The sequence below is a fragment of the Diceros bicornis genome, chromosome 28, assembly GCF_020826845.1.
Source record: "Diceros bicornis minor isolate mBicDic1 chromosome 28, mDicBic1.mat.cur, whole genome shotgun sequence".
Taxonomy (NCBI): Eukaryota; Metazoa; Chordata; class Mammalia; order Perissodactyla; family Rhinocerotidae; genus Diceros; species Diceros bicornis.
This window is the reverse complement of record NC_080767.1, coordinates 27,656,378-27,679,011: the sequence shown is the minus strand read 5'-3', so window position 1 is coordinate 27,679,011 and position 22,634 is coordinate 27,656,378. Positions and strand designations below refer to the sequence as shown.

At 44.9% G+C, this 22,634-nt stretch overlaps 1 protein-coding gene across 4 annotated transcripts in view; it reads left to right on the top strand.

The window, feature by feature from the left end:
* Nucleotides 1-22,634, top strand: part of CDK5RAP2 (CDK5 regulatory subunit associated protein 2) — a 175,253-nt gene that overhangs the window by 95,791 nt on the left and 56,828 nt on the right. For all 4 annotated transcript variants that reach the window (XM_058523896.1, XM_058523895.1, XM_058523892.1 and 1 more), the window contains 5 exons: nucleotides 257-366; nucleotides 2,421-2,549; nucleotides 10,015-10,110; nucleotides 11,978-12,165; nucleotides 20,818-21,250. In XM_058523896.1, coding sequence (XP_058379879.1) covers nucleotides 257-366; nucleotides 2,421-2,549; nucleotides 10,015-10,110; nucleotides 11,978-12,165; nucleotides 20,818-21,250 — 956 coding nt within the window. The remainder of the gene's footprint in view (nucleotides 1-256; nucleotides 367-2,420; nucleotides 2,550-10,014; nucleotides 10,111-11,977; nucleotides 12,166-20,817; nucleotides 21,251-22,634) is intronic.

Here is a 22,634-nt window from a genome sequence, read left to right as displayed (position 1 = left end):
CAAATTCTAATTCAGAATTGGCGACACTGAAAGCCTATACACCCTATGATGAAACCATACATTGAAATATCAGTCTGTAGAGAAAGAGGGAAAATTACTTTTGCTCCAAAGGCTAAAACTCTGTGTGTGTACTTATGTCCCCCCACCCCCCACCCCCACCCAATTCAAATGGCCTCAGATGGATTACGCTGGGATTGGTCTTGGAAGGATCTATTTCTGATATTCTTTTTGTCCTGTCCCACTTTTTTTTTGGCAGAAGAACCATTTTCGTTTTATAGTGATCAAACATCTTATCTGAGTATTTGCCTTGAAGAGCCCAATCGGTTTCAAGTGGATCATTTTTCTCAAGAAGAACTTAAGAAAAAGGTATTGACCTGTTAACTCTCAGTGCTTTGTTGGTTATTTGTTGTCTCTTGGGTTCCTGATCAGAGGTATAAGATTCTGAAAGCCCCTTTCCTCTCCTTTCTTCCCTCTCTCCCTGCCTGCCTTTCTTCCTTCTGTGTATGTTATCTGGAGGGCCCTCCCCCACGTCTGATATACTTCTTCTCAGGCTTGAGGACCCAGCCCAGGCTTGATCTCCCCTAGGAGATGCTCTTCAGTCCCTCCATGTGGAGTTAGCCACCTTTTCCTTAGGTCATTTGCTCTCTTCTTGTGCCTAAACGCATTGATGTCCTTCTCATACTGATCTGTAATTATCTGGGTGTTTGTCTGTATCCTCCACTAGGCTGTGATCCTCTTAAAGTTAGTGATTATATCTTATTTATTTCTGGTTTCCCAGTACCTGGCACACACAGTGGGAGTTAATAGATGCTTTTTGAAAGAGTAAAGGTCCAAGTTTGATAAATCTTTTTTAAAACAGGAAAGGTTTTTCAATCTGTTGGTCATTGGGGTGGTTTGAGTGGTTTGGTATTTCAAGGTTCTAAGAGCCATTGATAAGAACAAGAAGTGTGAGCTCAGTGGAGATTGTGATTTATTGTAAAATTGTCGTACATGTATGACAGATTAAGTTTCTGTCTTGGAATAATTCACATTCTAGTACAGGCAGACATGTAACAAGTAATTGTAGTATGGAGTGCAAGGGTGGCTGTAATCGGCATATGTGCAAGGTGTAGAGGTAGCAGAGAAGGAGAGGTTAATTGTCGGAGATTGGGAAGTGCTCATTTGATCAGAGGAAGCTTCTCAGCAGAAGTGAGGCCTGAAGTGGGTTTTGAAGGATGAATAGGAGTTTTTCTAGTGGAAGGCTTTCTCAGCAGAGAGACAGAAAACAGCAGGTGTAAGGCACAGAAGAAATAGAAAGAGCCATAAAAATTTTGGTATTTTGGGAGGAATGGAGCAAGGAGTGTTAAGGCATCTGTTAGTTTTTGAAGATGAAGAAAATGGGATGATAATTGCTGCTGCTAGTACCTCCTATAGCTGTGTTAAGGGCAGGAGGTGGTTCGCTTAGTTGGCACTTAGTAAATGTTTGTAGAATCAGAATGTTTTGTTCTTCCCACTAGAACCTCCTTGAAGGTTGGGTCCAGTTTGTGTTCATGTTTTGATGTGTTGGACATCTGCTTTGTGTAGTTAGGGTGGGATTCCCACTTTATTTGAGGAGCTAATGAATACCCCATTAAGAAGTCTTTGAAAAATTACTGGCCATTGGGATTCGAAGCTTGCAGGGGATGACGGTGGTGTCTGCTCAGTTGCCTATGTACCTGGCCTAGCAGGTATATTGTATAATGCCTTAAGGAGGAGCACTGGCCTGGGAGTCCTGGGTCTCAGCTCCGGGCCTGGCTCTGCCCTTTCCCGTGTGACTGGGCACTTTGACTTCTCTTTGTAAAATGGGGATAGTCATACTAGCCCATCCACCTCCTTGGGATTTTTGTGAGGAATCTTGACTAAAGCTTGTATGAGTATTGTAGGAGCTGTGAATTGCTTTATAATTGAAGACTATCATTATCTTCAAAGAAGATAATAGGTACACAAAGAAGAAGACTGATGTTGTAAAATAAGGCCTACACGGTCTCAGAAGCTGCAGTTGTGGGGACTTTTCCTCCAGGGACTCTCAAGTACAAGACAGAGATAGTGTCAGCTGTCATTGACTGTGTATCTAGCCTGTACCAAGGATGTTAGTGCACGGAGACCACAATCATGTTCAGTTCTCACAGTCACCCACTCCACAGATGAAGACGTGGAGGCATAGATTGCCCAGATCTCTTTGCCTTGAAGTGGTGGCTCTGGGGTTAGAATACAGGCATACCAGTGGTTTTTTTTTCTCTGTACCCAGGATAGCCTGAAGAGTAGAATCAGGCTGCCTGATTCACCATCACTGTGATGCTGAAAAGTCTGCTCAGTAGGAAGGTCTGTGCCCAGGGCCGCGCCCCTGGGAGGCTGAAGTTGGCTGCTGGGTAGCCCGTCCTCTCCCTGCTCTTCTCTCTTAGGTCAGTGACCTTCTACAGCTAGTGAAGGAACTGTACGCAGACAACCAGCACCTGAAGAAAACCATTTTTGATCTCTCCTCTGTGGGTTTCCAGGGAGGTGACGGACTTGAGTCAGTGCAACAAACGGAGGTAAGAAGAAACATACTGGTTGTCATGTGCTAATAACAAAAAAATAGCCCCCAAATTTCTCAAGACTGCATCTGTCCTGGGGAGGTCTCTCCTGAAATGCCAGTCTCTGTTGTGGACGGGGATTTAAGGGCCCTGTTAGGTCAGCAGGTCTGTCCGCAGGCTTCCTCAAGTTTGGGTCATGTCTCCATGAACACATTTGATGTATTGTGATGCTGTTGGCTCCAGGTCCGGCTCTGGGATCTCTGCTGCAGACGGCACAGCCGGATGATTGGTCTGGTCTCAGAGGGATCTGGAGAGTTGCCAAATCACACAGATAATTTGGGTGGTATAGATGCAGCCTTAATGAATTCATTAACATTGAAAAACAAACAAGTAAACACGTTTTTCATTTACTTTTTGTGTTAATCCTCTGAATTTTGTGCATCTTCTTGTCACTCTTCATGGCATCTGGACTTCTGGATTTGACCGGATGTGCATTGTTCCTTCCCACACATACCCAGGAACTCCTGTGCTCTGCCATTTACAGAGAGGAGACAGTCGGTGTCCCATGAGCCCACAAGTCCAGCTTCCTGACTATGGGAATTCCGCTGGTGGCATTTGAAAGTCTGAAAGGGCCATGAAAGGTTAAATTATGGTGTCTCTGCACTAAAGAGCACGTGGTTCACTGGGCTTGTGTACTCACTGAGGGTGGGAGGCCCATCCTGTTAACCCGCCCCAGGGAGGAGGAAAGCATTATGCATTTACCCTGGTGACTTCTGGGTCTCTGCTCGTCTTTGTGATGTGTTGTCTCCGATTTTCTATGTTTTTGGCCCTTGCCGCACAATAGGAAGACCCTGAAGTTGTGACAGTGAGGAGGAGCTTGTCATTGCCTCCCTTTTAGCCCCTAACTTGGCCTAACTCTCCCACAGGAAGAGCCTTGCTCCATGCATGTGTTAGCCTTGTTTCAGAAGACTGGAACTGTTCTCACCAGTAGGGCCTTCTTGCACTTGGGTCCCCCAGAATCATCTTGGTTGTGGTTGCCTTGAACACAACCTGGCGTGCCAGGTAAATGGAGGTCCCATTGCCACATCATTTCCGGGGAAAGATTTGTCAGTCTTAAGCTGTCTCCTCCCACCTTCAAAGTGGGAAATGCTCAAAGGTATTTATGCTGCGCTCTGGCCATCTGCTCTGTTTGAGAGGGGGAATGGTATTGATCTTAGCCTCCAGAGCTCCAGATAATTTTGAAAACCAAGAATATCTGCAACCCATTTAGGGAGAAACAAGTCTCTTGGTTTGTTTTCTCCAAGGCAGCGTTTTTAATAAGCAGCTCATTCTTCACCTATTTCATTTAAGTCGTAAATGGCGAGTTTGTTTGTTCATTTGCCCTTTGAAAAAAATCTGTTAAATGTCCCATTGTGTCCTTTGAGAACAGAGGCTTTTTCCTTTTCCCACTCAGATCTTAATACCAGCCGATTCAGATTTGAGTCATTTGTCAGATTGCACTTCAATTTGATGTTCCCTACGAATAACTTGTCCTTTGTAGCGCAGTTCCCCATCTTCCCCTGGAATGGGATGGGAAGATCCACACGGGAAGGGTGGTGTTCCCTCAATAATCGTGAGCTGAGGGAGGAGAGGTCATTTGGGATGAGGGTGGGATGGCAAAGAGGGAGGTTGCCATTTCCCAGGAGTGCGTGTGGTTCTCCTGTGATGAGAAGCGAGACAGAAATAAACTGGAAGTGCTTACATGTCCACAGCCTTTTCTGAGCAGCAGGGCTTGCAGAGTGGGGGCTGGGTACCACTGCTGCTCTCTAGGAGCCTATAAATCAGAAAAGGAAAAAAAAAAGCAAATATGTTTTGTGTTTTTAAAATTCAGTATTTTTTCTCCAATATTTAATTAACCCGCAGCATTACCTAACACTTGGAAAATAGAGAAAAGAAATTACCCTTAATCCTGTCACTTTAAAACACACACAGTTAATTAACATTTTGGAATCTTTCCTTCTCTATTTGCGTATATGAACATGTGCATGCCCACAATACATATATAGTTTTGATTCCTGTTTTTTCCCAATTGCTATGTGATAGCATCTTATTCCGTCTTATGAATGCACTGAAATTTAACTAACTGCCTTGTGATTGTTGGACATATAGATTGTTTTCAGTGATTCACTATTTTAAATAACCTGATCAGTGTCTTTGGACACAAGTCTTTTTCTGGGTCTAGGATTTTTTTCCTTAGACTATACTCCCAGATATGTAATTACTAGGTCGAAAGTACAGATACAGAGGGATATAGGTATAAAATAGGCATATAGTTAATTTTCTTATACCCTCCCCCCTGCAAGTTTTTTTTTTTTTTTGTGAGGATGATCAGCCCTGTGCAAACATCTGCCACTCCTCCTCTTTTTTTTTTTTTTTTTTTGCTGAGGAAGACTGGCCCTGGGCTAACATCTGTGCCCATCTTCCTCCACTTTATATGGGACACTGCCACAGCATGGCTTGCCAAGCAGTGCGTCAGTGCACGCCTGGGATCTGAACCCGCGAACCCCGGGCCCCTGCAGCGGAGCGCGCGCACTCAACTGCTTGCGCCACCAGGCCGGCCCCCCCCACTGCGGGTTTTAATTTGACAAAGAGTATAAATAGTGGGAGGCCCTTGATACAGTTTTTCAGGTTTGTCTTTAAAATGGTTGCCCTGTGGGATTCCCACCAGCTGGTTACGACAGTGTTAATTCCCTGAATGTGGGCCATTCACTTAAAAACCAGCCAAACAGACAAAAGACCAAGAACAAGTATCCTTCTGTTCTAAAGTGCATTTAAAAAAATCTCTTATGGGGGGCCGGCCCGGTGGCGCAAGCGGTTAGGTGCGCGCGCTCCGCTGCGGCGGCCCGGGGTTCGCTGGTTCGGATCCCGGGCGCGCACCGACGCACTGCTTGGTGGGCCATGCTGTGGCGGCGTCCCATATAAAGTGGAGGAAGATAGGCACCGATGTTAGCCCAGGGCCGTCTTCCTCAGCAAAAAAAAAGCAGGAGGATTGGCAGATGTTAGCTCAGGGCTGATCTCCTCACAAAAAAAAAAAAAAAAAAAATCTCTTATGGGATTGCCCTATTTCCTTATATTTATGTATTGGATATTAATTTATGTATCATAGGAAAACGTGGCTGAGAATTGAAGTGCAGGAGTGATTTGAGCAGACTGCAGTCAGGGTGGTGCCATTGCAAACCATGACCTGTGTGACGTGCGGAGCTGCCGCCTCTCAGCGACAGGATACGTGTGCAAGTGCTCAAAAAGAGTCGCTGTTATTGTTAACTCATATTGTCCTTTAGGAATGGTTAGAAAACTAAGATTTTTTTTTTTTGGCATAGAGAGAAAACATGGATTCAGGGGCATACTTTAATGGAACTCAGATATTTGTAGAGCTGTCATGTTGAATAAGAAATAGACCTTGTGTGACTCTGGAGGACAGAAATGGGACTCAGAAATAGAAGGTACTTGTTAAATTCTGTTATTAGTAACAGAATAAAATTTGGTTTGTTGGAAGCAGATTTAATTTCATTAAAAGGAGGAAGTTTCTAGCAATTTGTCTTCATAAGTTATTGTGAGTTTTACATGGTTTATAAAGCCCTTGGCAGAGTGCCTGGCAGGTTGTAGGCGCTCAATTAAACATGCTATGTTAATGTTATTTTTTAGGAAGTTAGTGGCAGAGGTGGAACTACAACCCTCTTCTGACTCTGTTCAGTGTTGTTTTAGCAGCACCATAGGACAGTGCTTCCAAAGTTTAACAGGCATGTGAATTTCCTGGGGATCTTGTTAAAATGAAGATTCTGGTTCAGTAAGCCTGGCATGGGGCCTGAGAACACCCTTGGAGTAGCAAGACCAGAGGTAATCCTGAAAACCTTTTGGTTCCAGCTCGCATTTTGAAAAAATCTTTATTCATTTGTTTGTTCTTTCAGCACTCAGTTATTGAGGCATTGAGTTAAAACTGAACACACACTCGGTCCCTGCCCCATCCAGTGTATAATGTTAGAGAAGCAGAGGGGCAGTTGCCCCAAAGTGTGGTGAGGGCCGTGATGGAGCGAATGCAGTGTATGAAGGGAGCATGTAGATGGGGGCCCAGCCTTCTCTTGAGGTCAGGGAAAGTTCTTCCTGGAGGAGGAAGGGGAGCCTGCAAAGCAGATCCAGAAAGTATAGCCCAGAGGCAGGGGGAGAACCAGGAGAGGGCAGGTGTTTTAGGGAGGGAGTGTTGACTGGTGTCAAGTACTCTGAGCAGACTGCAAAGAGAAAATGGCCGAGAAGTTGCCATTGAGTCGTTTATGACCTGGGCCATTTCAGCAGAGTGAGGGGGACAGAGGCCACATGGCAGTGGATGGAGGAGTGATGAGGAGGGAGGGAATGGAGACAGAGCTGGCTGGCACTGAGGTGTGTAGGTCACTTCTCTGGTTGGTGGGTGGCAGGGCTGGGGGCAGAGCCCACTTGTAGTGACTCATAGGTCTTTCTGCCATCTTGTTCTAAGTCTTTGAAAATTGATGTCACATATGGCATAAGAGGTAGTTCTCTATGTCCACAACATTTAATTTCTTGACCATTGCTGGAAACTGAGAGTTTACTTTTAATTTTGACCAAGGCAGCAGAGGTAAAGAGAAATGAAAGTTAATTTTTATTTCAGTGCATTGAGTAATAGTGGTTGTGGTTCTGGAAATGAACAACTTCGATGCTTTTGATATTTCAATTTGGAATGATCCAAGTTAACACTACTTTGCTCAGCTACCCCTAGGGGAGACCCTTCTTTTATCCACAGGGTCGAGGAGGAGCCTCTTCATGCCTCCTCCCTGATCCCATGTGGGTTCTATCTCCCATGTTAGAGGGTCTTTGGGGACCTTTCACGAGTAGTGTCTGTAGAGTGTTGGCAGCAACAGCCACATTGCAGAAGGTGAGGACTGCAATTCTTTTAAGAAGCTTGGAGAGAGGCAGAGAGTGCTTGGTGACCAGAGCTGTTGGGGGATCCGAGGGAGATTGTTGTTTTTTTTTTTTTAAAAGATGGGAGAGACTCTCCTCCAGCATTTTATTAGGAAAAAATTCAAACATAGCAAAGTAAAAAGGACTTTACAGTGAACACCCACACACTCACTACCTAGATTGTACTCACATTTCCCACCTGTCCATCATCACTCCATCTTACCTGCTCCATAAATTTTATTGTAAATTACAAATATCGGAACACTTTCCCCTAATTACTGCAACATGTGTATCTTTAACTTCAATATATGTTTATAGTTTTTTCTTTTAAGGTTAAATTTACATATAATGAAATACGGAAATCGTAAGTCCACATTGCTAAGTTTTACAAATGTATGTACCTGTGTAGCCCAAACCACTATCAAGGTCTCTCACGTCCCCTCTAGTCAATTCCCACCCCCACCGCCAGCCACTCTTCTAATTTTGTTCCACCATGTGTTAGCTTTGCCTGTACCAGACCTTCATGTAAATGGAATCATAGAGTATGTTCTCTTTTGTGTAAAGCTTCTTTCACTCAGCATAGTGTTTTTGAGATTTATCTATGTTGTTAGGTGAATCAACAATTTATTCCTTTTTATTGCTAAGTAGTCTTCCATCTTATGAATATATTACAGTTTGTTCATTCTGCTATTGCTGTTCATTTGGATTGTTTCAGGTTTTGGATATTATGATAAAAGCTGTTACGAATATTCATGTATAAATCTTTCTGAGGACATTTGTTTTCATTTTTCTTGGTGAATACCTAGGGGTGGAATTCCTGGGTCATAGGGTTATTAGTTTTATAAGAAATTGCCAGTACTTTTTCCAAAGTAGTTTAACAGTTTATACTCCCACCACCGCGTTGATAGTCCTAGTCTATATCACTTGAGAATGTTTTAATAATAATGAGGAAAGAAGCCAAATAGAGGGAGAGAAGTTCCTCATCCATATTTAGAAACTTCGATGCCTTAGTCAGTGTATTTGTACAAGTCTGGTCTGTTAATGCGTGGTAGTTAGTGTAGTGAGATCTCATTTTTTTTTTTTTTTTTTTTTTTGTGAGGAGATCAGCCCTGAGCTAACATCCGCCAATCCTCCTCTTTTTTTTGCTGAGGAAGACGGCCCTGGGCTAACATCTGTGCCTATCTTCCTCCACTTTATATGGGACGCCGCCACAGCATGGCTTACCAAGCAGTGCGTCGGTGCGCGCCCGGGATCCGAACCAGCGAACCCCGGGCCGCCGCAGCGGAGCGCGCGCACTTAACCGCTTGCGCCACCGGGCCGGCCCCAAGAGATCTCATTTTAAGATCGTCAGTTCTGTCTGGTCCGGATTGCAGATTTGGATATGTTAGGTCAAATGTGTTCTGACCCTGGGAAGTCTTCTATAAAATGACTTTCTGAAGTCAATTTGCTTTGTTTTGTTTTTCTTCTTCCAAATAAGGATTTCCTCTTTTAAGTTGGGCTAGGAAAATTGTGAGGGTAATTGACTAATGTAGGCATTCATAAAATAAAACTGGAGATGGAACCTTAGATATCTCATATGTACAACATGCCCAGCAAGTGACCCAGCCCTCACATTGTGGTTTCAGCACTTTGGTGCAGAGCTTACTGCTTCATCGGTGAGATGAGGTTTGGTATAATTTTGAAACAGCTTTGACTTACTGCCTCCCTGGATGTGGCCACCTTTTCTGCTTGTTTTTTATTTGGTTAATCCAGGTGTCTCATGACGAGAATTTTTGCTCTTCCAGAGGGCTGAGATCTGGCCCTCTTGAACATTGTACTCTCCATTCTATAGAAGGCAGAATGCAGAAGCTTTGGGATTCACACTTATTTAGAGCATTAGGGATTTATGCAGTCTTTATAAATAACTGTCCTTCATTTTCAAAAGCATGAAGTTATCATCAGGCAAGGTTGATACTCTACTCATTAGCGATGAGGACGTTTTGTCAGCAAAATGACAGTGTTGCTGGGACTGTCCATCTCAGATGTGTGACAGTCCAAAAAGAGGTTTGTGCCCTGTGCTAAACAGGAGCAGTGATGCATAAATCGGGCACACCATAAATTTCATTTACTGCTTTCTCGCTATTTGATATTTTCAATTCCATTAATAGCTATTTTCCAAAATCTTGTTACTTTTATGTAATCTGAAAGTGAATTTAGCAACGGCGGGGATGGCAGCGGCACAACAGACAGCATATTCAATTTACAGCAGCTCAGGGAGGGCCGTGCAAGGGCAGGGGGAATGGCTTTAGTTATTTCTTGGGGAATTTGTCCTTAAATTATGCCTGATCCCAGGCAGCTGTGTGTGATTTGCCAGAACTAGCAACTCTTAACTTTGGTTAATTTTTATTTCATGGCTTTGGCATTTGTTTCTGCTTCTTTTTTGGTTTGTTTTTGTTTTGCATTTAAAGAAAAAGACATCACTGACTTATTCATTCATATTCATGCTGCACATTTTTTTGGGTTGCATTTTCACACCATTCCATGCTCCATGTAGCTTCTGGCTAGCAAGGAGGACGAGGACATGACCAAAACTGGAGAGGATGATGAGAGTAATTTCCTGAGCGAGCAGGATTTGGAGCAGAGTAACAAGGTAGGACCATGGCTGTTAACTCCTTATTCCATCCGCCCCTCTCTATGCAAGTCTTCCAGTCTGGAATGAGTCCAGTGGGCTTTCTGTTCATTCCGCCTGGGTTGAGTGCCTGTTGTGTGCCAGTGGAATGCAAAGCAACTAGGTCTCCTCCTTCTCACAAGTTACAGACTGGATGATAGAGCCAGTCATGAAACAGCAAAACAAACATAGTTGCAAATAAAAACAAGGTGGTTATAGGAGAATAACAGGCCTTGGATGGTGGACCTGGCCAGATCTTCAGAGATCTAACCCAGGCACTTCGTTTACACGTTGGAAACTGAGGCCTATGAGGGGAGATGATGTATCCAGAGTACAGAGGAAGTCAGTGAGAGATGGGACAAGAGCCCTTGTCTCTGGACTGTTGTGAACTTCCAGATCATTCAGTTACGGGAGCCACAGATAGAACCAAACTCCCCTTCTCGGGGGCCCTCCGAAATGTCCTGGTCTGGAACCCAGCTTAGTGTCATCTGGGCATTGTTGAGAATTTGACTCTGTCCACATAGAATGTTTCTCCGTTCACAGTGATACTGAACATTTGGAGCAAACGTTCTCCACGGTTGAAAGAACTCTAAAGACTGGGATGTGGTGGGAGATAGGAGGCTGCAAGTTTGGCATTTGTGGCCTTCAAGGTGTTCAAGGCCATGGAGTAATGAATGGGAAATCATTAGAGGGAGATTAGGTGGTTTTGGAGAGCAAAGCAATTAAAAGTGGGGGCTTTGGAATCAGATCTGATCTTGAGTCTTGGTCACTATCACTGTGACTTGCTTAACCCCTAAGCCGAGTTTCCCCATCAATGAAAATAATAAACTTTCTTGTTAGAATCATTGTGATAATTAAATAGAAGGATGTGTACTAAGTGCTCAGTAAATGATAATAATTACTATTTTTGTTATTCTAGACTTTTCCTTCTTTGGAGGTTTAGATGGATTTAATAACTAGATTGGTGGCAAACAAGACCCAATAAATAACAGTTCATTTGTGTGGGTCTTGTCTTCCATTTAAAAATCTTAATCATTTTACAAGTGTGGAGAGAGGGGTGTGATGGCTAGTTTGTATGTCACCAGCAGTAATGAAATCAAGGGGAGTTATTTATAGACTGGTAGAAGAAATTTACAGTTTTAGAAACGGGGAGAAGGAATGCTAATTGCAGCACCTCAGGACATGCCCAGCACAGGCTTTAACTAGCTGCATCCTTGGTACCACTCCTCTGGGACCCTCAGTGACCCAAGAAGGTGGATCCGTAAATAACATCTCCGTGGGAATTAGAAACTCTCCACTTTCCTAATGAGACAAATCAAAGTCATGTTAACTAGGTTGTATTTGTAAAGAGTAACTCGGCTTTCTGATATATATTGGGGCAGATACATTGCAAGAAGTATATGATAAATGTCCAAAGTATTGTTAATGACACAGATTCCATACCCTTTGTAGGAAGAACATACAAGGAGTGGGCTGTGGGGTGGGGGGACACACCTGTCGTGGGTGAGACACTGTGCCACGAACTTAGGTGAGTCGGCCGTCTCATTTTGTCCTCATAGTCACCTTGGGAGGGGGCATCACTTTCCCCATTTTACAGATGAGGAAACTGAGGGTGAGGAGAGTGATGTAAACATCTTTGTGTTCTTGCTGAGCATCCCCCTGCTGTAAAGTGAGTGTGTGTGGACCACTGTGCCTGCGCCCCCTCTCTTCCCTCTCCGTCTCTTTCATTTTCTCTCTGGCTTACTTGCACTTGCTCATTCATTCTTTGTCTCTACCCTTTCTCTCTCCTCCACGTACCCCCTTCCCCTCCTCCCTAGTCTGTTATTTGACTAAATACTTTGATTTGCAGATTATGGAGGACTATTCCAAAGGGGGCTGCAAAAATGGATATTTAAGGCACATGGATTCCAATATTTTAGACTACGATGGCGCCCACAAACCTGGCTGCCCCGGAGACCAGAGTGTAGAAGAAGGCAAACTCATGAACCTGCTTGCCCCTTTCTTCAACGAGAAGGCCACGTTGTTACTAGAATCCAGGTAGACATGGGGCCCAGGCATTGCTTTGTGTCTCTGGTTCGAGGGGAGAACAAACTCATTTTGCTAAATGGATTTAGATGATGGTGCTGTATAATTTACCTGAGAGAGCTCCTGAAATGGCTTGGAAGGAATCTTGCCAGTCATGCAATTAAGTAATTAGGCTGCACGCTGGTAGCTGTGAGGGGACTTCAGCAAAGCCTCATGCAAGCCCATTATAAAGAGGAGAAAGAAAGCTTTCCTTAAAATTATTCCTGGGAGCCCCAGAAAGGGCTGTCTGGCTGTCAGTGAGAGGAATCAGCCGTCCTGAAATCTCTCACAGTTTCTGCAACAGCTTAAAAACTACTGTTGTAGTCATGACTCTGCTGTTGTATGTTGAGGTTGAACTAAAATTCTCTTCTCATTGTATCTGCTGGGAGTCATTCCTATGTGAGGAAATACTTCAGGGTGTCTTCCTTAAAACAAAAAAGGAGAAATATTCAGTACATTTGTATTTTTAAAATTAATCCTTTAGGAGCAAATTTTCCTCCTTTCACATTTTTTCTGGTCCACCATAGCGGCTGCTTGGGCTTTGGAGCCAGAAGGAGCTATGCCTTCATCTCTCAGGCCTCCACATCTCTGACCATTTCTTAGAGTTGCTGTGAGGAGTAAGAAAAATTACTGTTTAAGGAGAATGGCTGGAATATGATGATGTTCAATAAAAGTTTTCAGTTCTCTTCCAGTATAGATAGAGAAATGGAGCCACTAACCACTGCTCATGACTTGGCAAGAGCCAGGAACCCTACCATTTCTTATATCATTGGTAGAATAAGTCTCGTAGACATTTCTTTAGCTAAAAAAAAAAAGATTGAAGTGTTCTGTTTTTGTGGGTTTGGGCAGGCTAACCCTTCCCCAATCTCTGACATCTAACATTTTTCTAGCATGAGTCCTCTTGGGGATCATGCCTAGTGGCTGTTCCGGTCCATTATCACAGGGAGTTAGGTGACCCTAGTCGATGCTTGAGAAATGGAGGATTTTCTCAACATCCTAGTCCCAATTGTTACATCAGGGTTGAAAGATGCAGCTCTCTCTCTCTGAGGACCACCTAGGAATGAATGCCCCTGGGTGATGTGAGCCGGGGAAAGTAATGGGCTAGGTGAGAGTGTGGCGACTTGGGGTATATGTGCTCCTTTCTAGTGGACAGGAGCTTCTGAGCCCCAACTGGTTATTGTCATGCAAGCACATGGGCTCAGAGCTTCCAGTCTTTCAGTGGAAGCCCAACAGTTGTATTCTAAATCTCTTGATTTTTAAAAATTGAGACCTAGTTACAGTTTTTAAGAAAGCACTTTATGGGCCAGCATCTACAGTCAAGCTCTTTACATCTGCGGTTCTGTTCCCTGTTCCCTGTAGGTGTCTGTTCCATAGGCTTCCAGGCCATTGTTGGCCAGTTCTAGTGTTAGAAAAAGCTTTCTTACACTAGCCCAAATCTGCTGCCCTAATCCTGTTCTCTGGACAGCTGTCATTCACGGTGGAGTCATGGCTCTGAAGGCCTGACTGGGGTCTGCACCCCCTTCTGGCACACACATTTTGTGCTGGGGCCCAGGCTGGCACTTCACTTTCCTGCTCTCCTTGTACTCTCACACCAGCTTCACATACTGCTGGTAGTGATCTCCTCTCTGCAAAGGTGTGAGCTGATTTCTAGGGACTTGACATTCCCTTACCTAGTAAATGGTAGAGCCATTGGAGAATTTTCTGGAGGAGTCTTTTAAAAAAAACTCCTTGGGATAACCAGGATTCTTATTGGTCAGAGAAACACCAGTCTTCTGCCTAGGAATTCCCTCCAGGAGGTAGGTGTTTTGGTGCACTGGAAAAAGCAGAGTCTTTGGAGTCAAAGAAACCTGTGCTCCAGTCCAGCGATACCATTTAGACCTTGCGACATGTCTCCCCATCTTGGTTTCCTCATCTGTAAAGTGGGGGATGATGATACTTAGTAAGGATTAAATGGAGTAATGGGTATGAAGTATAAAGCCATGTGAAGTGGGGTTTTGGTGATATTACTGCTTAAGTCATGCCCTGCCAATTAATCCTACCCTTTCCCACCACCCTCAGGTAAGAGTCTTACCATATGTAAGACACAGTGGCCAGCCGGGGATTCGTGCCCCTGTGTTCCTTGCTGAGCCAGTGTCTGACAGCTCCAGTGCAGAGCTCTGATAGACGTGGGCCTAAGACTCCCCCCAGTTTTTGAGCTCTTCCGCCTCTGGCCGTGAGGGCCTCAGGGGCTAGCAGAGCAGCTAGGCCCCAGGAGTAACTCTGATTTTCAACTTACCCGTCTGCTAGGATGGAATAAGGGAGCCACTTGTCCAGTAGTGACCTCAGCCTGATTAGTTGTCTTGCACTTGACTGCTAGAGCAATTCATTCGCTGGAGGTGGAGTGAAAGGGTCCGTGCAGGGCCCCCCCTGGCGTGTGGAGAACGCCTGGCCGGCCCCTCCTCTCTGTGGTGTTCACTGTGCCTGTGATTCCCAGCCCTCTCTTTACGTGCTTCCAAGTCTTTTTGCCCAGTTCCCTAGAGGACGTGGTTTAGGATATTATCACCTAAATGTTTTGGTCTTTATAGCCTAAAATTAGGTGTGAAATTTGATAACTAAAGAATTATAAAAATCTAAAAGGGGAGCCATTGGGGATTATTTTTTAAATAAAGCTAATACAGTCTTGAGCTCTAACTAATAGAAGTAGGGAAGCTAACTCCTAGAAAATCTGAGTTGGCTCTTCTGGGCGTGATTGAGGGACAGGTGAGGTACCACCAGAGCGTGGTGCTGGTGAGGGGTCCAAACAAGTTAGAGGTTAGTCCAGAGAAGTTAGCAGAGAAACAGCTGCAGAGACTTGGTGTGTGTAGGCTGCAGGGGAGCAGACATGGCAAGTGCTTGAAGGAAGATTCCATGCTATAGAGGGGCTAGATCTGTGGGGGCTCTAGACAGGACCCCAGAAACCCAGGGTCCTCCTTGATTTTTCCCTTTCCTTCACCTCCCAAACCCAAGTCCTAACCATTTTACCTTTATGCCACCCCTGTTGCCTCCTCTCCATTCCTAGCTGCCTTCAGATTTCTCTGGCATCACTGCAGTAGCCTCCTAATGCGTCCCCTGCAGCCATCTTTGTCCCCTTCCAATCTGTTTTTCACACTACTTCCAGAGCAATTACTTACAAATGCAGTTATGTCACTCCTTTACTTAACACCCTTCAGAGACTTTCCACTTTTCTTGGGATCAAAATCGTTAACATGGCCTGCTAGGCTCTGCGTGGTCTGGCAACCCTCTCCTTCAGCTCTGGTCACGCTGTTCTTGCCTTGCCTTCTGTGCTTCGGCCACACTGCCCTTCTTTCAGTTCCTAGAATGAGCCGACTGTCTTATTTCGGAGCCTTTGCACATGCTGGTCCCTCTGAATGAACACTCCTGGTTGTTTATTCCACGGCTCCCCTCCCCCCAGGGCATAGGTTAACCCCTGGTCGTCTGTCGCATCCAAGCCTCCCTTAAGACCTTGACTTGGCCACTACTCAGGTTGTATGCGATCCTATGACAGGTCAGCTTTTATGTTTATCACCACTAATTTCAAAATGAGCACTCAGCGTTGTCCCACACAAGACTATTGCAGCTTCTCTTCTCCCTTCCCTGACTGATGACCTTGCCTTGTAAGTTACTGAAAAAGCAGAAACAGTCGAACTCAAACCACTTCACTTTTCCCACCAGTGCTGCCCCCTTGTTTGCCTCTATATGCACAGACTCTGACTTCCCTACTATTGGGATGGAAGAAATATTCCTGCTGCTATCCAGACCAACCCGGCTCTCAGGATTTAGTTCCTGTCCTCTCTTGGTGCCCTCTCTTTTCTGCATCATGAATTTTTTCCTGTCACTGAATCATTTCCATTAGCATCAGACATGCGTTAATATCAACCATTTGGGAAACATCCCCCCGTTTCACTTCAGCTACTGCCCCAGTTTGTTATTCTTCTTAACTGCAAGATTTCTTGGAAGAATTGTCTCTACTCACTGTATCCGCTTTCTTTCCTCCCGTTCCCTCTCTGTCCCATTCAAGTACTTTCATACCCTCCTCTCCACTTGTCCAGGTCAGTGACGATTTCCAAGTTCCAGTGGCCGGCGTCAGCCTTTCAGCAGTGGCTGGCCACTCTCTGGCCTTCTGTTCACCACCCTCTCCCCTTGTTTTCCTTTCACCTCTCTGGCCTCTTTTCCGTCTCCCTCGCTGGCCCCTCTTCCTTTGCTAAATGTTGAATGTGGGCGTGTCCCAGAGCTGTGTTCTCACCCCCTTTTTTCCCTCTATATCTTCACTCTCCCATGGCTTTAGACTATGCTGTGTGACCTCCAGATTTATACCTACAGCCCAGACCTCTCTGTGCATCATATAGTAGCGGTCTACTTGACATCTCCACTTGGACGTCTAACAGACACGTCAACATTAATCTGTGCAAACCCCAACTCCCTGTTCTAGTCTCCGCTCTTCTTGCACACGCCAGCCAATAGCACTGCTCTCTACCTGATTGGTGCAGCCGAAGGTTAAGTTCCAACAATCTCCATATCCCTGAGCAGGTCCTTCTGATTCCACTTCCAAAATGTATCCCTAATTCAACCCTTCACAGCTCTGCTGCTGCCCGCTTAGTCCACACTGCCCCCGTCTCCTGCCTGGTCTCCAGCAGCACAGCCTCCTCTGCGGTCCGTTCCCCACAAGCAGCCAGAGAGGTCTTTGTAAATCTTCGATCGGATCATGGCTCTTCCATGCTTAAAACCCTCCAGTGGATTTCTGCTGCCCTTACAGTGAGATCAGAGCTTCTTGACCGGCCTCTGCCCGTTTCTCTGTCCTTATAACCCATGCCTCTTGTGCACCGAGCTCCAGCCACACTGACCTCCTGTCTCTTCCTCAAACATCCAAGCTTGCTCACCTCAGGGCCTTTGCAGTAGTGTTCCCTCTATGTGGAATGATCTTTCCTAGATGTGTATGTGACCGGTGGTTTCTCAGCTGGACAGCAGCTCTGTGGAGAGGCCTCTCCTGAACCACTCTCTCTAGCGGGAAACCCTCTTTCTACACGTTGTCCCAGGACTTCCTCCCTCCCTCGCTCCATTCATAGTACTTATCATTGCCGTGCACTGTCTTATCTAGTTATCACTGTATGTGTGAACGTCTGTCTGTCTGTCTTCTCCTTAATGAAATGTAAGCTCCATGATTCTTTTTCACCATGCATTTCCACTGCCTTATATGATAAATGGAAGGTGCTCAATAAATATTTGAATATGCAGACAGTTGAAAACACAACATCATGGCAGAAGGTAAGTTTAGAAAACTGGAAAGAGTGGAGTGCTTCTTTGGGGTCAGAGAGGTCTGGGTTCAAGTCTTTGCTCTGCCACTTTGCTAGAGGATCTTGACTCTTTATGAGCCGGTTCCTTCATCTGTAAAATGGGGTTAATATTAGTCCCCATCTCGTAGTCTTACTGTGAGGACTAAATGTATTTAGTGTATTTAGAGGATCTGACACACTGTAAGTGATTCATAAATGTCAGTTCCTTTCCCCTTACACCTTCTATGTGGCAAAGATGTTCAGCAAGATAGATAAACAATGTTTGGGCCTCTGGCAGGACCCTCGGACTGAACCGTTAGAAGGGTCTTGATTACGGCAACAGCTTAATGAATCTGCTGTTCAGATTTCTAGCAAAGTAACACTTGAAATGTTTTATTTAACAGCACCACCACTTTAGGTATATTATAATGGCCTCTTTCACCACCTTTTACTACCCATTTGTAAAGTCTTTTTCCTGGGTTTTATTGTGTGTTGTTTGGTAGTGAGTAATGGTCCTCCTTCGGCTAGCTGAATAGCAATTGTCATTATTTTTAATCTATATTAAGGGAAAGAGAGGAAAGGAAAATTTAGTTTAACACGCTTGAAATACCAGAAATATTTTTACAGTCTGGGTTTAATAAATTTTAAGATGGTTTGTGTAGTCTAGGTGATTCCATATTAGAAGTGGAAAATGTACCACACATTTTAATTTTGTTTTTTATACTTTTATTTTTTACCCTGTTTCAGTGTGCTGTAGCTGTTTGATTTGAATTGAATTGACTCTACCCAGAGCTGGACGATCAGAATCCAGATATGAGAGGTCTTCCCCCTGCCCGCAGTGGGCTCAGTGGGGAAGATGAAATGAGTTCATGTCAATTGTAGTGGTAGCAGAGATTCAGAGGAAGGGAAGGTCAGGGTGGGTTAAGGGAGTCGTAGAGTCCTGTCTGTCTTATGAGATTTTTGGAAATAAGGTGGCAGGAGAAACTGCAGAGGAGAAAGGAGATCTAACACCGACGAGAGCCTATTCTCTCTCCTTGTTTCTCATCCTGGCCTGCATCTTCTTTTTCCTGGAATATAGCAACAACTTTCTTGCTGGCCTCTCCCTCCGTCCTTGTCCCCCTCCCGTCCCTTTTTAAAATAATTTTCTGTCTCAGTTTTGTAACTTCCTCTTCCTTTTTTTTTTTATGACTCTCTTTTTCTCCTTTATTTTTTGGATGATTGAAATATATTATTTTAAAATCTTCTTCAGGTTGCTTCATTATTTTAATTTTCTTGAGTGTGGACTCTGATTTGTCGAGTTGTCTGTCTTTCATCACAGTGGATTTGTGTGTTAACATGGTCTGCCATGTTAAGAGCCCTGCGCAGCCTGACCCTTCCTCCTCCCTGCCTAGTGGTTTTGAAGTTGCCTCAGCTTGGCTCTCTAGGTCTTCACTTGAGGGCTCATGAAATTTGTGTGGTTCTTCTTCCACCTTGGAAGTTCAGTTTCTGGTGCCACTGCTTTCTGCAGATGCCTCCCTTCTCGTGGCGATGGGTCTCCTCCTCTGTTTCTGACCTTTGGATAATTTTATCTTGATCTTGAGTCCTGTGGTGCACCTTAAAACATTTTTTTTGTTATGTGTTTTCTGCTGTCCTTTGCATGTGTTTAGAGCAGAGTGGGAGGGGCACCTGTATATACTCACACCGCCCTCTCGATGGGAAAGCTCTCCACTTGTTCTTTACACAACAGCCCGAGTCACCTTTCAAAGCACGTATGTGACCATGCCACTCAGTCACGCAGAGCCTTGCAGTTAGCTCTCCTTTCCTTAACGTGGCTGAGTTCTTCCCTGCCTAACTTCCCAGCCTCACCTCCTTATTCTCCAGTGTGTCTTGACTCTGTTCATATTGTTTTCCATGCTTAGAATGTTCCATTTCCATTTCCCCCGGCTAGGCTGTCATTGACTCTAGAATCCTTTTCTGACATTCTTCCTGCCACCTCCAGTCTGGACACCCTGGGGTTGGTGCTCTGCAACCCTCCCAGACTTCGGGTGTGCCTGTCTTTCACTTTTTACTCTCTGGAGGGGCAATCTGTTTACATATCTGTCTCTAGCGTCACCAGTCTAAGTCCTTGCAGGCAGTTTGCATTCCCATGCCTGTTACAGTGTCTGGCACAAGAAATACCCTCACAAGAGATTCTTCTTGAACTACTCTGTAGTCTGTTACATGCTAGCTTAGTTTGAGTTCCTGGGAAAGCAGAGCCCCAGATAAGGACTTGGGCCCAAGTGGTTAATTTGGGATGGGACTCCAAGGAGCAGGAAGGAGGGATCAGGGAGAGTAAGATAGGAATGGAGGGAAAGCCAGTAAGGGTACATTATTGTGCTGGGTACTGCTGAGGGCAGTTGGGGCTCAGTCCTGCTGGCGCCCTCTGAGGGACAGTATAGACTGTACCTTACTGTTGTCCCTCCAAAGGATGGGAGACTGGGGCATTTACCCAACAGCTCTCTTCCCCCACTGCTTGATATAAACTGGTCCCCGAGACATAAACTGGTCTACACTTGTGCACTGCCCTGCTGGCTGGCTCAGAGAGCTCTGGAAAAAGCCCCAGGGCAGCAGGGAGATGCAGGGAGTGCTTGAGGAGGGCCTGTCCTTGTCTACGGGAGCTGTCCACACAGCTGTAGCTGGAATCTGAGGGAGGCCGAGGGCTTGTGGCTAGGGGCATGAAAAGCATCTGCTACCCATACATCTCTCGTTTACTCCTCATAGCTGTCTGGTGGAGAAAGACTTACCTTACTTTCAAAGGAGAGCAGAGTTAGATTTTGAAGCCGTTTTTGTCTGATTTCAGAGCCCCTGCTCTTTCTGTTAAGAGCAGTGTACAGCATCCCTTCATTCAGCACCTGTTTACTGAGCACCAGTTGTGCACATGATGGACCAGCTTATGGATGGATCTACTGGGATGGCGAGATTCATCCAAAGCCCCACTTGCCCCTGGCTGTAGCAGTGGGGCCAGTGGCAGGTAGACCTTGCAATTGTCCTGAATACTTGATGACCCTGTTTGCTCCCTTCTGGGCCCAGCCTGCATCCATAGAGCCATGTGGTCCCCTCACTTGCTGTGTACTTGTGTCAAGTTAATTCTCCTCTTCTTATCCGTGAAACAGGCATGGTAGGACCTACCTTGCGTGGTTGTCGTGAGGTGACATGGGATAGAATACTTGGCATGGGTCCTGGCACATGGCAGGTGCTCACTATGTTTAATTTAAACAGAATCTGGACCAGTTGGTGGGGAAAACTTGGAAACTGGGAAAGGGACAAGGCCATAGCAGAAAGCTTAGTTCTCCCACTTCCTTCTCTTTTGGACAAACAGGCCAGACCTTCTGAAAGTGCTACGTGAACTGCTTCTGGAACACATAAGCTTGACAGAGCAGGAAGTTTCTGGAGAGCACCTTGATGGTAAAACTGAGAAGACACTTAAGCAAATGGCTGTTCAGCTAAGAGGTGAACTCAGACATTTCATCCAAACCAACTCATTTTCCAAGCCACATGATGATCTGAAGTCGCTTTGGGGAGCCCAGCTAGGAGAGGCAGGTGAAGTGTCCAAGGTAGAGCTGAAAGATGCCTCGGTGCAGACCCGAGCCATGGAGGGTGACATGCTCAGATTCAAACATGAAGGCAAGAGACAGCCTTGGGAAGAGAAACCATCAGACGCCATCTTCAGTGCTGAGCATCAGCCAGAGAACTTGTGCACGGTGCCAGGGCAGCAGGCCCCTCCCCTTTCCTTCCCCAGCGGGACCCACAAAGTAAGTTTTCCCATATATTTTTTTAATTTATTTACTTATTTTATACAAATGCAAAACTTAAAAAAATCACCTCTGATCCCACTCCTTTTTTTTGATTTATATAAAATCTGGTGTCTCCCTCTGCCTACACTTATCCTGGCCACTACCTAGAGGTGTTTGTCCATCCTAACCTTCCCCAAAGTATTACTAACATTTCACCCTTCTCTCTCTCCTGCTCTATCCCAGTTCTGTCGTATTTATCTGTATGTCATGACATTTATGTGTTTTCCTTATAAAAATGGAGTTATGTTATACATCTGTCTGTAGCTTTCTCTTTCATGTTATGTATCAGGAACATCTTTCCTTGTAATGGATACGTGAGATCCCACTGTGGGGAATGTGCCAGAATTTATATACTTTTCACCTATTGATGGACATTTATTTTTGCAGGTTGCAGTAAAATTGTAGTAACCTGACTTTAAGGGTAGGGATGAGAACCTAGGTTTTATTTTGTGCAGACTTTGTGTCTGAGAGGTACCATTCTGTGGGCTTTGTCTACCTTCTCTTATCCTTATAACACCCGTCAAAGGTGAGGAAGCCAGATCCCGAGCGCCCATGGTCAGCCAGCGGTTAAGGGGCTGAGCTGGGACCCTCACTGTGCCTGACTACACAGCCATGCCCTTTCCCTGGCTCGGGCTACCCTCCAGGCCGAGCTGGCCCCAAGTGGTGGGTCAAGTTTTGTTGGGTGAATGTCTGCATTTTGCTTCAGTCAAGATGCTGTCTTTAAGCTTCTCCTCAAATACCATCAAATATGCCAGATTGTTAAAATCCAGACTCTCTTGGCAATGTTTGATTAGGTCCAATACAAAAATCCTGGGAGGAGGGGTCAGCGTTGAGGATCCCCAAGCAGGGAGCTGTGAGTGTTCTGGTAGAGAAGGAAATAGGTCAGGTTTCTAATAGAGCTCCAATGATGGCTGTTGGTATTCTTGTTTCTGATGGGTGTTTTGTATCTGAGAAATCAACTATACACACTGCTTCATAGCATCAGAATGGAGAATTAAGTTTATTTTCTGACCACTAAATTACTGCTTTTGTGCATACCAAAGAGAGTTAGATATATCATTAGCAAAATTGCTTTTGATTGTTTTAAATTATGCACCAAAACTGTAATTTCTAGAAAAGGGTTTTCTAAAGATATCAGTAGAGACAAAAAAAAAAAAAAAAAAGACACTGCCATTATATTAGCAGTGCTCGAGATGCAAATTTGTGCAATTTGGCTAGAATAGAAATGCTCTCATGTGCCCCAGCTCCTTTAGTTTGTACCTGTATATTAGGAAAACTAGATGTTTTTTTTCCTCCTATTTGTGTGGGAGATATCATCGTATGTTCTGGAAAATTGTGTAAT